At 38.0% G+C, this 15,865-nt stretch overlaps 2 protein-coding genes across 5 annotated transcripts in view; one reads left to right on the forward strand and one right to left on the reverse strand.

Annotated features, from left to right (window-relative positions):
- The window catches only part of eya4 (EYA transcriptional coactivator and phosphatase 4), a 162,166-nt gene extending 153,962 nt beyond the window's left edge, over positions 1 to 8,204 (reverse strand). For both annotated transcript variants that reach the window (XM_049462773.1, XM_049462772.1), the window contains exon 1: positions 8,068 to 8,204. The gene's annotated coding sequence lies outside the window, so the exon portion shown is untranslated. The remainder of the gene's footprint in view (positions 1 to 8,067) is intronic.
- On the forward strand, positions 7,480 to 14,928 carry tbpl1 (TBP-like 1). Of its 3 annotated transcripts, none has more exons than XM_049462781.1 (8): positions 7,610 to 7,682; positions 8,152 to 8,215; positions 9,627 to 9,834; positions 10,202 to 10,284; positions 10,382 to 10,445; positions 10,581 to 10,684; positions 11,924 to 12,018; positions 14,280 to 14,928. In XM_049462781.1, the coding sequence occupies exons 3-8, from the start codon at positions 9,691 to 9,693 to the stop codon at positions 14,357 to 14,359; spliced, it is 570 nt and encodes a 189-aa protein (XP_049318738.1). In that variant the 5' UTR covers positions 7,610 to 7,682; positions 8,152 to 8,215; positions 9,627 to 9,690; the 3' UTR covers positions 14,360 to 14,928. The 3 variants fall into 3 exon arrangements, with proteins under 3 accessions (XP_049318740.1, XP_049318738.1, XP_049318739.1); XM_049462782.1 differs by lacking the exon at positions 7,610 to 7,682 and adding an exon at positions 9,430 to 9,524 and having other exon boundaries at positions 8,147 to 8,215; XM_049462783.1 differs by lacking the exon at positions 8,152 to 8,215 and having other exon boundaries at positions 7,480 to 7,682.
- Positions 14,929 to 15,865: the final 937 nt, after the last annotated feature.

Consider the following 15,865-nt stretch of genomic DNA (forward strand, 5'->3'; position numbering starts at 1 on the left):
ACACATTTTAACTCTCCATTTATCCTATTATACCAACACGCACCCACACCCGCACCCGCACGCACGCACGCACACACACACACACACACACACCCACACACACATACACATACACGCACACACACACAAACTACATATATACACAGACAGCTCTGCTCTTCAGGGCCTCCAGACACTCACTTCACAGTCATAAATCTACTGCCTCTAAATCAGACACAACGTAACCATCACACAGGCGTGCCCTTCTCTCTCTACACCTCTCTCTACCTCTCTCTCTCTCTACCTATCTCTTTCTCTCTCTCTCTCTCTCTACCTCTCTCTTTCTCTCTCTCTCTCTACCCCTCTCTCTCTTTGTACCTCTTTCTCTTTCTCTCTACACCTCTCTCTACCTCTCTCTCTCTACACCTCTCTCTACCGCTCTCTCTATATATACACCTCTCTCTCCTTGCTCTTGCTTTCTTTCTCTTCTCAGGTCAATTCTGTCTCTCTCTACATCTGTTTTTTTCTCTCTTTCTATTCTTTTCACTCTCGCTTTCTTTCCCATGTTTGAACTTTTTTTCTCTTTTTTAAAGTCTTCCTCTCTTTCCCATGCTTTGTCCATAAAGATTATTATTTTACTCTCTCTTACATCTCCTGTTCACTTTCTCTCTCTACCTCTCTCTCTCTCTTTTTCTCCCTCTTTCTCTCTCACACACACAGTGTCTCTCAGTCATGTTCACTCCTCCGCTCTCTGTCCCGAATGCTGACTCAGAGTCGTCCTCTTTATCTCACTCTCTTTTCCTCTTTCCCAGATCTAATAAAGACAAGATGCAGAGCTCTGAACAGAGTGAACTCCGCTGAACCCGCCCCCCGTCCCACTACAGCCTGGAATTCTGGGACAGTCCGGTCTTCATGTATTAATGGCTTGTTTTAGTACAGTTTTGTAAAATGGATAGTTCTGGCTCTGAAAACTGACTGGCTGAATCACAGTCTAAGCCACTGTTAAATACTCAACACACACACAGTCACATACACATCAATTGACTTCGGTGTTATTGCAGCAAGTTATTACTTTAAATACTCGATATTTATGGACCATTTTTATGAATGTGATATCATTGTTGGTAATTGACTGATGAACTGGATCATATTGTATTTTTTTCAGCTGTTTGATGAAACTCAAAATCCCAGCTGTAGTCCATTTAGATACTTCAGTGATGGCCCATTTATATCTGCCCAGGTTCGCAGAACCAACAAACCCACCCACTTTCTAGGACTACCCTCTATCCGGACACTAGAATGTAGAGGATAAGTGCTTGCATCATTCCGTACATGCCACCAATGCAGCATTACTAGGTAGTCAACACACTCACACCTGATCCACAGTTCTTATTCATCAGCCAACAGATGTCTGTGCCAAACAGAATCACAATGGGAGTAATGTGGGGAGAGAGCACTATCTACCCATGCAGAAAGAGCATGGCCAATTATGCTCTCTCAGGCTCTGGCTGCTGATGGTGAAGCAGTATGAACAAGGATTCGAGCTCTGATCCAACTGATCCCACAGTAAAATAGGTCAGCACTATTTTAACTGAACTGATTATTGGAACTGAAGCTATTATTCCACTACCAGTTTCTCTGCCACTGTGTGAGATTGGGGCACCAGATTTTAGGGATTTAGAGACCTCTCTGTTGAGTATGTGTAGATACACTGAGCATCTGTACTTTTGAAATGTGCATTGTGGTGTGGTCTCCTTTTAGAGCAGATAAATCTGCCGATTTTAGAAAGAACTCTGTCTTTCTCTCTTTTAGCTTGCCGGCTTTCTTCAGTTCTAATTCTGTGTTTTGTTGGTTTACAGATATGTAAATGAGCAGATAAAGACTGAATCAGACATTCTGATACCATCTCTGGTATCAGTGCCATTAGCAGTGCCCAAGTTGCTGTGTTACAATGGCAAGAAAAGCCTACCAGATACCCTGTTTTTAGAATGAATATATTTGGTTTTGCAAGAATGGTAACAGAAGGCACATTGCTGACATTTATTAGAATATTTATTAGAATATTTTCCCTTCCCCACTCCAGAATACTATTGCTTAAAATTCTTGCCCCCATTCATGAAGACAACACAAACATCTGCATATACACAAATCTGCATGTCCTCAGCCAGTGCCTCCCCAAAACTAGTAGTTACCCAGAATGCAGTTGGGTAGCGTTTTGGTGCTGCGTTCCCAGTTTTTGGCTCCTGTGATGTCAGCCCAACATAAACACCAAAGCTGGGTCATGCTCCGCTCCGCCCTGTTTACAGATTACCCCCATTACCTCAGAAATGCGTCCAGCCGAGCAAACAACCTTTAATACGACATGGCATCCAAATGTCTCCACTCTCACACCAGACAACAAGGCGTCCAGATGCCTTTGATTCACTTTTATAAGGGCTCTGAAGGGCTCCGGAAACTCAGGCCCTCCAGCCCCTCTGCTAACCCTAAACACTCCCGTACAAACCCAGGCCTGCTAACCTGCTATTCCCAAAGCCCTGCCTGACCCGTGGCCTTCTCTTCACAAACACAATATGGACACAGTGCAGAATGAAGCCAATAACTGCTGTTTTGCATTCAAATTGTCTGCTAGGATTTCAAGAACCTCCTCAGATTGATCTTCAGTATGGATCTGCTAACTGAGGATGCTAGTCTTACAGCAAAGACTGTCATTCCTCTGCAGGAAAGAAGGGAGAAGACAATAAAGAAGGAAGAGGTCAGGAGAGATGGTCAGTTAAGCAGGTGAGGAGAATAAAAGGATAAGAGAATAAAGAAAAAGAGAATAAATGAGAAGAGAATAAAAAAGAACAGGGGTTAAAAGAGGAGATGTAAAAAAATAAGACATAAGAGAGGAGACCAAAACACAACAGAAGATGAAAAAAGAAAGAAAAAAGAAAAGTTAAAAAAGAGAAAAAAAGAAGGGAAAGAAAAAAAGAAGATGAGAAGCAAGTAAAAATTATGAGAAGTAAAAAATGATGAAAAAAGAAGAGAAAAGTAGAGAGAGGAACAAAGAAAAAGAGAGAAGAAGAAAACAACTGAGACAAGGAAAGAAATGAAAAGAGAAGAAGAAGAAGAAAAAGAAAAGAAATAAAAAGGGTAAACAAGATGAGAACAAGAAGAAGGAACAACTGGAGAAATTTAAAGGAAGAGATGAAAAGAGAAGTGAAAATATGAGAAGAGAAGAAAACAGATAGAACAAGATAAGAGAACAAAAGGATATATGAAAAGGAAGACAATAGAAGAGAGAAGAAAGAGTGCAGTCGTTGGGCTGAACTCTCGGAGGAGCAGAAGGAGCAGAGGGAGTGATGGAGGATGTGTACTCTCTCTGCTGCCTGTTTATGTATCTTCTATCTTAATGAACGCTGCATTATTTCTCTCAGGAAGAGAATTTCAATGACGTTAAGTTCTATTTTATAGTCTATAAACACTCTTAAGACTCTGAAGGCTGCAGCGGCAGGGAGGAGGAGGGCGGGGGTCGGAGGGGGGACAACGCTTGTGGTCCGACACTGGACTAACCTGCTTTAAATCTCAGGCTTTATAGTAAACAGCTCGGGACATCTCTACAGGGCTTTCCAAGCAGAATTTATTTTATTTACATCAGTATATTTCTGCCAGAGTGGCCCTTGAGATTTCACAAAGCCTATCTGGTAACCAAGGAGGACCCAAACAACAGCACTGAATCACTCCAAAGCTATTGTGCTGTTGTGTTTGGGAAATGTCCAGTGCAGGAAGAGAGAGAGAGAGAGAGAGAGAGAGAGAGAGAGAGAGAGAGAGAGAGAGAGAGGGAGAGAGAGAGAGAGAGAGAGAGAGGGAGAGAGGGAGAGAGAGAGAGAGAGAGAGAGAGAGAGAGGGAGAGAGAGAGAGAGAGAGGGAGAGAGGGAGAGAGAGAGAGAGAGAGAGAGAGAGAGGGAGAGAGAGAGAGAGAGAGAGAGAGAGAGAGAGAGAGAGAGAGAGGGGAGGATGGAGAAGAAGAATGTGTTTTTTCGGTAAATTTTCGAACTCAACTCATTACTACATTTAGTTTTTTTCTTTAAAAAACATTTTTTGAAAAAACATTAATTTAAAAAAGCTAAACTTCAAAGGTGCCATAGAATAAGGCTTTGGTTTGTGGATCCAACAAATGGTTGGCCTCAATGATTGTAGAAAACATGGACAGCATCTCCTAAAGTAAAGCCACCACAGGTGCACCTCTGCTGGCTGGTTGCAGTATGATGTGTAGCTCCACCCATTGCCATTGCCATCATTTTTCTCCTCTAAACTGTATTTCCATGTCCAGTATCCAATTCCAACAGTTATCTGTCCTGTCCATATATTAATTTTTTTTTACATTTTCCCCCAATAATCAGTTTTAAAATCTGTATTCTGCTATGCTGTAAAATGTGGGGATACACGTATGAATAAAATTACTTATTTAGAGGTGTTTCTGTACATTACATGTATTAGCAGGGTTGTAGTGGAACTTGTAGTGTAAACTGCATCTTTTCTGTTGAAACATTTCACTGAAACATTACAAACTGAACATCCAGTGGAAAAAAGGTGCTTTGTTTCTGCTCCAATAGACTAAATTCTGAAATATTATTGGTCTGGGGAAACGACGTTAGGTCTACCAATTGAATAGAACAATTATGTTCATGTTTTCTACAGTCTTTGGTCTAAACTCTTAATAAACAACCAGAAATGGTCCAAAATTGCTTGGAAAAACCATGGTCATTTTAAAGTTGAGAACATTGTCATTTCGGTAATTCACAATTTCAGATCTAGAGATACAAGTGCATCCAACGCTAGCAATGCACTGTGTGAACTTGATATGTCTCCATAAACACATTCTAATAACAAATGATGGGCAAATAAAAGCAAAATCCCCAAATCTCTCATGCTCACCATCTGTTTAAAAGTTAAACTGTGAGAACAGAGGCATGGGTCCGGGCAGACAGAGTTCATTCAGTAAACTCTAACTCTGCTCTCATTCATGGTGCACTACAACAGCTGAGAGCCCTCAGCACCAGTCTCTCGGCCCAGCCGTGTCAGGGCCACTGCTTAGATCCCGCTGTCACCTTTCCAAAAACCGCAAACCACAAACAATGCAGTCAGACCAGATGTGTCCACTTCGGACAAAAAGCTGCTGACCTCCAAAACTGGACCTGAGACAGGACAAAATAAACACAGCCGTGGAAAGCCGTGAATAAAGAGTGTCTTGCAGCCACAGCCTTTCACAGGAAGGGTGTCAAACACAAACCTCATTAAGTGCTGTGTTGGACGCGTCCCGAATCCCTGGATTCATGGCAAAAGTGCAATTTTTTACAGCCAACCGGTCTTAGACACGTTTACATCCTGTAGAGATACAGTCTGGCCTGTATCTGATGATATTAACCCATGTAATTATTAATTCATTATACAGGTGAAGCCAATCACAAATATTTTAACAATGTTTGTAAGGTGCCTTAAAATAGAAATCTCTATTTTCCTTAGCATAGCTGAACAATAACTGTTACGTACATAGAAGTGACAAACAGTGAACCTTAGACACTGTTGTGTTTCTATTAAAAAGAAAATTGATTACTAAATTTGAATCATCTTCAACCATTCTGACCGCAGCTTTTCCAGTGCCAGTGTCTACAGAAGTGGAGCTCAAACTCACCAAACCAGTTAACTAAAGCCCAAAAAGCAGGAAGGTATGTGTGCTAGGCTAACAGCTACCTAAGAAAAGCCATGCCTGTGGAAGCACCTGGAAAACCTCTCCTCAGGAAAGCACCATGTATGCTTAGATAAAAGCAATTCCTAACCAATCACTGGTAAACCTAAAATTGATATGCAGAAATTAAACTATTGGTTCTTCTGGTAAATATATCAGACATTACATAAACATGACATTGATTATTAATTTATTTATTTGCACAGTATTTTGTTTTATTCTGGGATTAGATTTAGGACTCTAGTCGTTTTTTCACAGCCAAAATGTGTAATATATTAGTACACTTGGTTTAATGGTGAAAATGTAATATAAGTGAAATCTGCTGTTCCAAGCACACATTTGTAGACATTTGGGCCTCTACTAATCCGAGACACTGTTTTACCATAATTTTGTGAAGATTTTCGAAATTAAATACGTTCTTAAAATTAAACTTTATTAAAATAGTAGACAAGTACAGACAGAGCTTTAGTAAATATGCAGATATTTTTAAAAATAGTAAAGTCTGCAGTGCTAAGCACAGGGTTCCTTGATTATAGAATCTTACTTAAGCTTTACTGTAGGAGCATTCAGACTGTGGTTCTTCTCAGGGTAGTTTTCCCTTGCCAATGCCACATATAAAAAGGCTTGGACTTTGGGTTTAATAGCCTAGTTTCAGAAGTGTTCACAGGTGTACATAAGATAATCTCTGTAAAATACAGGTAATGTTATGAGGTCTCTCAATTTCCTTATTTTACTTCTGTTTCTCCAAAATGTAATGTTTTTTGTTTTTTTGCTTTACAGTCTGCAAATATTATAAAAGCATGATTGTTTCTAGTACTTGTACTGCATAGCTTGCATTAAAGGAGAACTCCGGTGTTAAATTTACTTTGGGTGTAGTAAAACATGATAAAAAGTACTTACCTTTGTTAAATAGCCCACCTCCGCTCTCCTACAGCTTTTGTGTTTTTTTGCCCCCTTGTACTATGTACAAGGCCGTATCGGGGCTTTTTACACCATTATCCAGGCTCAAAGTAGCTCCACACCTCCTTGCTAGAATCCAAAAAAAAAAACACAATAAAACGAGGCATTAACATCCTAAAAATTTCTCAAGAAGCTTATTACTAAACAATGTTTACATCCTGGGCTGCTAGCTTTTAGCTCCGTGTGCCACCATTACTGTACTGACAATGACAGGCATACACATAGACTCCGCATAGTCTGCCTCCTGGCTCCTGCTCTCCTTTTTTTTGGTCGAGGTCTTTTTTTATTATTATTATTATATATATTTTTTAATTGAACATAGAATTGAACACAACATACATTCAATCTTTACACATTTACAGTCCACAATTATAACAAAGGACATCTCAAATCCTCCTGTACTTTTTTAAAGTTATTAATGCATTGTTTTAAATGTCAGGATATAACAACTTTACGGATTCTAGCAAGGAGGCTTGGAGCTACTTTAAGACTGGATAACGGTGTAAAAAGCAATTTATTGGGGCAAAATATGCCCAGATACGGACATTGTACAGAAAGATTACAAAATTACTGTATCTCAGAAAGCTGTAGGAGGGCGGTGATGGGCTATTCAACAAAGGTAAGTACTTTTTATCATGTTCACTACACCAAAAGTTCATTTTACACCGGAGTTCTCCTTAAACTATAACTTAAACATGTCGGTTTTACGAATAGTGAACATAAGTGACTGTCAGCAACCCTCCGAGTCCACTGCATGGCGCTGCATTGCTAGCAGGCCTCACTTCCCCGCACCATAACAGGACATGACGGTGATGACAACAGTAGCCGGGTGTCTGTATGTATGTATGTATGTATGTGTGTGTGTGTGTGTGTTCACTCCGGAGCCTTTTGTTCAGTGTTATGCTGTTTTTATTAAACCCTGGAGCTAAAAGAGACACGCGGCGTTTACAGCATTAACACTGAATACAGATATCAGCAGCAGCTCTCAGCCCGCTTTAACCAAACCCGCCCACGAGTAAGTGCTTCATTTCTGACTGCTGATGCTGCTGTAGTGCAGGGATGCACTGTTAGCGTTAGCTGGCTAGTAACGCCTTAGTAACGTTAGCTAAGCTAAGTTAGCCTAACTGCTGATTTCCACACACTGTGGAAAAGATAAATTAGATAATTAGGGGTCTTATTAAATATCTGCTGCTGTTAAGAGTGCAGGAATATCTGTAAAAAAAAGTCTAAGCTGCATAAAAAGGCGCGAAATGCGGAAATGCGTAGTGTAAACAGACTAGCTTAGCTTATCTAGGTTAGTTAAACAGTGCAGCTAACCTAGCTTAGCATAACGTTAGGTTAGCTAACCTAGCTAGTTAGCTGTTTTAAAGGTAAAATGAGCAAAAACAGGGCTGGTTTACCTTATTTCTGCTTCTTTAAGAGTTGCTGGTTAAATCTTTAAGGCTTTTCCACAGTCTGAAAACATGAATGTGAATGTTTCACAGTGTTCTGAGGAAGCTGGCAGGGGTTGGTGTGCGGGAGTCCAGGGCTGGGTTGCACCAATTTTGCGTAAGTTTCTTCAAGTCTGTGTGTAAAATCTCTACCAAGTCCTTATTTAACACTAGTCAGTTTTTATCTATTTTTTTATTTACTAAATCCGGCTGCACCTCAAAAACCTGTATGTCGTGTCTTAACTAGCAGCAACTAACTTAACTCTCACCCAGAGTTAGCGACTGTCGCTAATAATGGTAATCAACGTGTTGCCATGGAAACGCGGTTGTCCACCAGCACAGGTGTTTTTATAATTTATGAGGGAATAAAATATTTCAATAGTTTTCACGGCCTTAACATCCTCTTATTGCTTGATATATGGGTTTGATATCATTAGCGTTATTTTATATATAACGTTATGTGTATAACGTTACAGCTCTGGGAAAAAATAAGAGACCACTCAAAAATGTTTTTGCACAAGTAGTGGCATAAAGTTATTCAAAAGCAGTGTGAAAGACTGGTGGAGGAAAACATGCCAAGGTGCATGAAAACTGTTATTAAAAAACAGGCTTATTCCACCAAATATTGATTTATGAAGTCTTAAAACGTTATGACTATGAGCCTGAAAGCTCTGCATCTTTTTTGTTATTCCAGCCATTTCTCATTTTCTGCAAATAAATGCTGTAAATGACTATATATTTATTTGGAATTTTGGATAAATGTTGTCCGTAGTTTATAGAATAAAACAACAATGTTAATTCTACTCAAACATAAACCTATAAATAGCAAAATCAGAGAAACTGATTCAGAAACTAAAGTAATCTCTTAATTATTTTCAGAGCTGTATATAATATGTATGTACAAATGCATCTGTATTAAAATTGGAATATAATTAAAAAGTTACTTAATTTCAGTAATTCAATTCATGCTGGTTACCTTGCTTAGTGAGAAAGATCATGCTTTTAGGTCAGATAAACCATCAAACTGGCCAAAATCTAAGATGGTCAATCAGATAGATGCTGCTAGATATTATTTTTTTTTATTCAATTTTTTAGGGTAGACTATGTTCACACTATTTAGTGATAATATACTGCATTTAATAATCTAGATGTTTTTAGAGACTAACAAACTAACAATTCAGGTGAACAACAAAGGTGTTTCTAGTAGATCCTTCAATATTATAATAACAATATTAATATATTTTCTCAGAAGTAATGGTAATTAGCAAGGTTGCAAACATTTACACTTCCAGTGCAGTGCATTAAAACTCTCTTCTGTAATGCTTGGAAAAGTGTCGAGGAAGCAGACAGCTCCAGAAGGTTCACCAATGGCAACAGCATCCGTAAGCCATTAGGGCCTCCTGATGGCAAATTACCACCTACATTAGGTAGGCTATGCTTACAGGGTGACATGCAGTCACGGAACATCAACTACCATGCCATCATTAATGTATAGCGTAACTGTGTGTCTGTCATTATTTCTCCACCAGGTTTTATATTTTAAAGGGACATGTATTTTTAAAAAGCCTAGTTCACTCCGTCCAAAGAAGCTTAATGGAACCTGTGGAACAGAGTAACGATGTGGCGCTGGACATCATCATTACCAACGTGGTTTCTGTCTTCAGGACGAGGTGCCATCTGAACCTGCGCACCATCGGCCTGGAGGGCACTAACGTCATCTACAAACCAGAAGTGGGAGTAAGTTCCAGCAAATTCTACTGGTTATAATTTAGAGATTCATACATTAATTAGTTTAAAGAGGAACTGGCATCAGGATTTGATGGGTGCAGATTTAGGTCTGTAATTAACGTTTTAACCCATCTTGAAATGTTTTTTTGAGGAAATGAGGATATAGGTAATAATGATGATAGAGATGATAGAGAAGATAAACAATGATATAATGAGTTTTGATATCTGTTATCTGTAGACAGCAGTATCATGTCTCTAGCTTTAACCCAACACCTAACACACCTGTACCGGGTATTCAGTTTTCTCAATATCTTGGATGTGGTAAATGTGGACAATCTGCCTCATTATTCATTGCTTGTGTTTCTTGTCCTTGTAGAAAGTTCTAATGAAGCTGCGGAAACCTCGAATCACTGCCTCCATATGGTCATCAGGGAAAATCATTTGCACTGGAGCAACAAGGTCTTAAAATGAAAGAAATGTTATGTATTTATTTCTTCATTTTTCAAATAACAAGCATGTAATAAGCCCTGTATGTAAATATAATTTTTCTCTACAGTGAGGATGAAGCAAAACTCGGTGCCAGAAGGTTAGCTCGCTGCCTCCAGAAGATAGGATTCAAGGTTTACCTTTAGTTTATTACTCCTGCATATTAATCACATACATATTAGTATTGTGAAGTATGAATTTGTTAATACGTATTCTATTGGTAAACAATCTGACACATGTGTCTCTCTCTCTTTCTCTCTTTCTTGCAGGTGAGGTTTTCGGACTTTAAGGTTGTAAACGTCCTGGCAGTCTGCTCCATGCCTTTCCAGATCCGTCTCATCGAGTTTACTAAGAACAACCGTCCCATCGCCAGGTACAACTATTTATTTACACACACACACACGTCTCTGAGGAATGCTTGCATTAAGTTAATTGTGATTCTGATATGCCATTGTATTACATTGCCAAATGTATTACTCAATTTTAATGACAATGTTAAGGAGGGTATTATTGCATTATTTTGACCAGTCATTTTTACAGACAGACAAACAGACAGATAGATACTTTATTAATCCCAGAGGGGAAAGTTGTTGATCAATTTGATTTGCAGTACTGTGATTTGTAGAAACACTCTAAAACTGTGATACTGACAACAAATAAAACAACTATTGGAGTACTTGGAGCACACATATGCAAAACAAATAATATAATCAGCTGCACTGCCCAATAGAGGTAGGGTGTTTTCACACCAGCAGTATTTAGGCTGGGTAAAAAGAATTCTAGTTCATTGGTACAGTTTGTTTCGGCAGGTGTAAAAAACTGGTTCCAAACGAACTCCGAAGTGGTGTGCTTATGGTGAGAACCTGATCCATCCTCCTGATGACCCAAATATTATATATATACATTCAGGAGCCAGATACCACTGATCAATCAGAGGAGACCACATGCTCACGTGGTTTGTTGACACATTTTGGTGCATTTAGGTTTGTGCCTGTGTGAAAACTAACCAAACCAAAGGGGAAAATGCTTCCAGTACTCACCCGGACAGAAGAAACAAACTACAGGAAAAAAGCTCAGTGATTTAGTAATGATTAAATTAATTTGTACACGTAATGCATACACTGTTCAAAAAATATGTGGTAACTGGGCTCCTCAGGGTTCTATTTTAGGGCCTATGAAATTAGTGTAAACTGGTAGTAGTGTAGTTTTAATGGTGAAGGATTGAGTAAAGTGTGGATGTAGTATATATACACAGGGTTTGAAGGCTTAATGCCTTAAATACACCACATACTTAACATTTCAGGACATCTCGGTGCATTTTGCATTGTAATGTGTTTTTTTTTTTATAATGCAGTAACATGTAGAGTGCATGTAGGCCACAAGGCTGTGTTGTTGTACCACTATTTTTATAGACTGAAGAAGAGCTTTAAAGGAGATCACTGTATAAGAAGAGTAATAGCTCCCTCTATTGGTAGGAAGATTAGGTAGAGTACCAGTTGCTAAGAGAATAATGCTCAAATGTGTGTTTCTGTGTATCTTGAATTGGGCTTAAGTTATTTTTTTTTTCATGAGTTTGATGAGATTTTCTATTTTGTTGTTTTGTTTTCTTTAGCTATGAGCCTGAGATTCATCCAGCTGCTTCATATAGAATCAAAAACCTCAGGGCCACAGTGCAAGTGTTTTCCACTGGCAGCATCACAGTAACAGGTAAATAATACACAGGTCCCACCCCTGGTCCTGCACAACCTTATGAACTGTATATTTTGTATTTTCCTGTTTTAACATGTCCACTTTTACTAATATGGGATGTACAATAGGTATGCTTGTAATATTAAAATAGTACAGAAATTTCTAACATGATCTTTTGATATTATTAATGATAATGATAAAAATGATATTTGGGCAGTTTTAATCTGAATTAAAATTAGAACAGTTGCAGATTCAGCATTTTTATCAGGCAGCAAAAAAGGACACCACTTCTAATGAATGCACACATCTACTTTAAGCTGCACCCAGGTGTGCACATTTACATAAACACAGCTTGTCTATTCCCTTTAGATAAATATTGCCAAAAGAATAGGACTCTCTTCTTATTTTGACAAGGCACCTATATAATACATATATAATGTCTGTGGAGACAAATAAATATTAAATAAATATATTTGCAAAATGTTAGGAACTAAATATATTTATTAAACAATGTTTATATATATACTACAATGCTTTACTAAAGTGCCCCCAGCAATGAGTACTCCAGGAACACGGCTGGAAACCTGGCCAACGAATCACGCGTCATGAACTAACAGCATGACTGGACAGAATTAAAAAAAAAACCTGCCAAGTCAGGCTGATCCAGTCAAGTCCTGAGATTTGCCATATATTAGTATAATAACAATGTTGAACATAAAGCAGAATATAAAAGGCTTATATCGGCTTTAATAGTCCTTCCATAGCCTACAGATGCAATTAAAATGTATGGAAAATTCCATAGGATTTGTCAAGTCTTTGTTGAGTGCTGTTGCTGTGTTATTTATATGGAGGGTAACCCGATTACAGCATTAACCACATAACTTAAAGACTTACCCACTGATTTAGCCTGTTAAACGCTGATCACAGCTTTCTCTACTTGTAGTTCTCTATCTACAGTTAGTGGAATAATATACAGCGAAATTATTGCAAATTATTAATGTATTTTGTGTATATAATTGAGCAATGCTCAAAGTTTTGAATAATTCAGTTGCAAATATAAAACTAGGCCATTCCAAATGATCTGCTGTTGTTGAGAAATTTTACAAAGATAAAAAGTGGATTCAGATGTCTAAAGAATTTAGTGCCACAAAAAGTAGTTATTGCACAAAATAGTAATGAGTGATTTGCCATTAATTTGTGTATTTTTTTTTTTTAACAAGGATTTGGCCTAGGCATGGACAATATGACCGCAATTTACCTCACAATATATTGCATACAATACAATATATTGCATACACAATACATTGATTGATACAAAAAACACATTAAATGGTGGTATGCCCAAAACAAATGTCTGTATCTGAAAACATCTCAAAAATGGAACCTGTGATTAATGTTAGTCAGCAACAGATGATGTAAATATTCTACATAAAAATATTTGAAATGTCATAAAACTAAAAAATCATATCAGTGTGATTGAAAGAGTTTCATTTTTGCAATATATAATGAAATTAAATTATTGCCCAGTCCTGTTTAGGTCACATTTCTGAATGCGAGCAAAAATCTATGATGCAAGCAAACAAATATGAGTTTATCAATATGGCTTATAATGGGAATGTAGCTCAGCAATCTGATTAGAACTGAATACATTTTAGTTTTTCATTTTTTCCATTCTCCTAATAAGTTTCTATTTTGAAAATTCTAGTGCATCTCAAAAAACATTTAAATTAAACTAGAAAACAAATTGGAATATTATATAAGACCGACTGGTACTTTTGGCAGTGTGGGCAGTGTGCCAAGTCCTGCTGGAAAACGAAATCCACATCTCCATAAAAGTTGTCAGTAGCAGAGGGAAGCATGAAGTGCTGTAAGATTTTGTGGGAAAACAAAACTGCACTGACTTTAGACTTGATAATAAAACACAGTGGATCAACACCAGCAGATGACATGTCTCTCTAAACCATCACTGATTGGTGGAAACTTCACACTAGACCTCAAGCAGTTTGGACTGTGTGTCTCTCCACTCCTCCTCCAGACTCTGGTCTCTTGATTTACAAATAAAATGTAAAATTTACTGATGATCAGTGATGGTTTGGAGAGACATGTCATCTGCTGGTGTTGGTCTATATATAATCTATATAATATGATTTTTACATTTTACTGAAGTTAAGTAACTTTTCAATGATATAAAAAACTATTTGAGATGCACTAGTACAGTATATTAGCATTTTGATGATGACCTGTATGAACTTTTAATCCTCTTCTCACTTTCTCTCCAGGACCAAATGTTCAGAGTGTCGCCTCGGCTGTGGAACAGATATACCCTCTGCTGCTCGAGTGTCAGAAAAAACTGATGTGAAGAACTGAGACACACACACACACACACGTCCACACATGCACCGTCTGAAATGAAGAAGCACCTTATGAGTGAATGAGTGTTTTAAGTGTTGAAGACTTTAAACTGTTGTAATGTATGTGACAGAGACAGCACCTCTTCAGCCTGAGTCTGAGCAGGTCTGAACAGCCTGAGCTGTTTGCCCTCTGAACTCTGACCTCTCGTTACAGAACAGTGGCCTCGTCGTCATTGTGTAGTTCCTGAATCTACGTTTTAATCAAGCGCTGTTTTGGTGCACGATCACCCGACTGGATCTGCGGATGGAAATCAGTGTCTGTTTTTAAATGTCTGAGTTTTACAGAGAGCGAGGCTGAGGAAGGTTTTAGTGGAACCATGTCTGCTGAGAGGTGAGGTCAGATCATTAAAGAGAGGTTAAAGGGCAAACACACTAGAGACATTAAATAGGATATGATGTAATATTGATTACTGCATTCTGTTGAACAAAAAAACTGGTGGTTTGTGAAACGATCTGCAGCATACATGTTTATGTAAATGTTCCCATTTTGTATTTTATAATAAAGATTTAAAACTGACCCTGGTGCTCTGTATGCCTTTTTTCATGGCATGACATGGAGGTAAAGGAACGCAAAGGAATGTTGTTGAGAGCCTCGAGAGTGAGGGCCCAATACCCAATCATCAGTAGCATATAATTGAAAGGTTTCCTTTATAGAGGTACTTTTATACAGCTAATAAAAACTTAAACATCAGTATCTCAGAAAATTAGAATATGATAGTAATACTATTAAGTCCAGTTGGCACTTTTGGCAGTGTGCCAAATCCTGCTGGACAATGAAATCCACATTTCCATCTCCATAAAAGTTGTCCTCAGAAGAAAAGCAAGTCTAAAGTCAGTGCAGTTTTGTTTTCCCACAAAATCTTACAGCACTTCATGCTGTTTTTATGGAGATGGGAATTTGGTTTTCCAGCAGTACCAATTGGTCTTATATAATATTTTAATTTTCGGAGACAATAATTCTTGGGTTTTCATTGACTGTAAGCCAACAATAAAAGATATAAACACATAAAATAGATCACTCTGTCTGTAATACATCTATATTTTATATAGAGTTTCATGTGGCACAAGAGGGATGTACTTATGGGAGATGGTACTAAAATTATGGCAGATCAATTATAATTTGGACTATTACACTTAAAAATATTAAATTAAGCACTACACTTAAGATGGGCGTCTAAAACAGTTCAGTTAGACTGAATTTAGATTGGATCGGAAACCAAATACCAACATAATTCAACATTTACTGATTTTTTTTCTGCCCATTTCTTCCAAATCATACTGGTTAATTTCTCAGCTTCTGTTTTAACAAACTAGTTATACAAAAAAATGGACCCCCCCACAGTTATACCCATCAATACCTAACATTGTAAGGCAAATGGATCAAAACGATATGCAAAATGTCAATTAATGTGTTGCTTTTTGTTTGAAAGCATATATATCTAACAATTAATAAA

The sequence above is a fragment of the Astyanax mexicanus genome, chromosome 13, assembly GCF_023375975.1.
Source record: "Astyanax mexicanus isolate ESR-SI-001 chromosome 13, AstMex3_surface, whole genome shotgun sequence".
NCBI classification, from domain to species: domain Eukaryota; kingdom Metazoa; phylum Chordata; class Actinopteri; order Characiformes; family Acestrorhamphidae; genus Astyanax; species Astyanax mexicanus.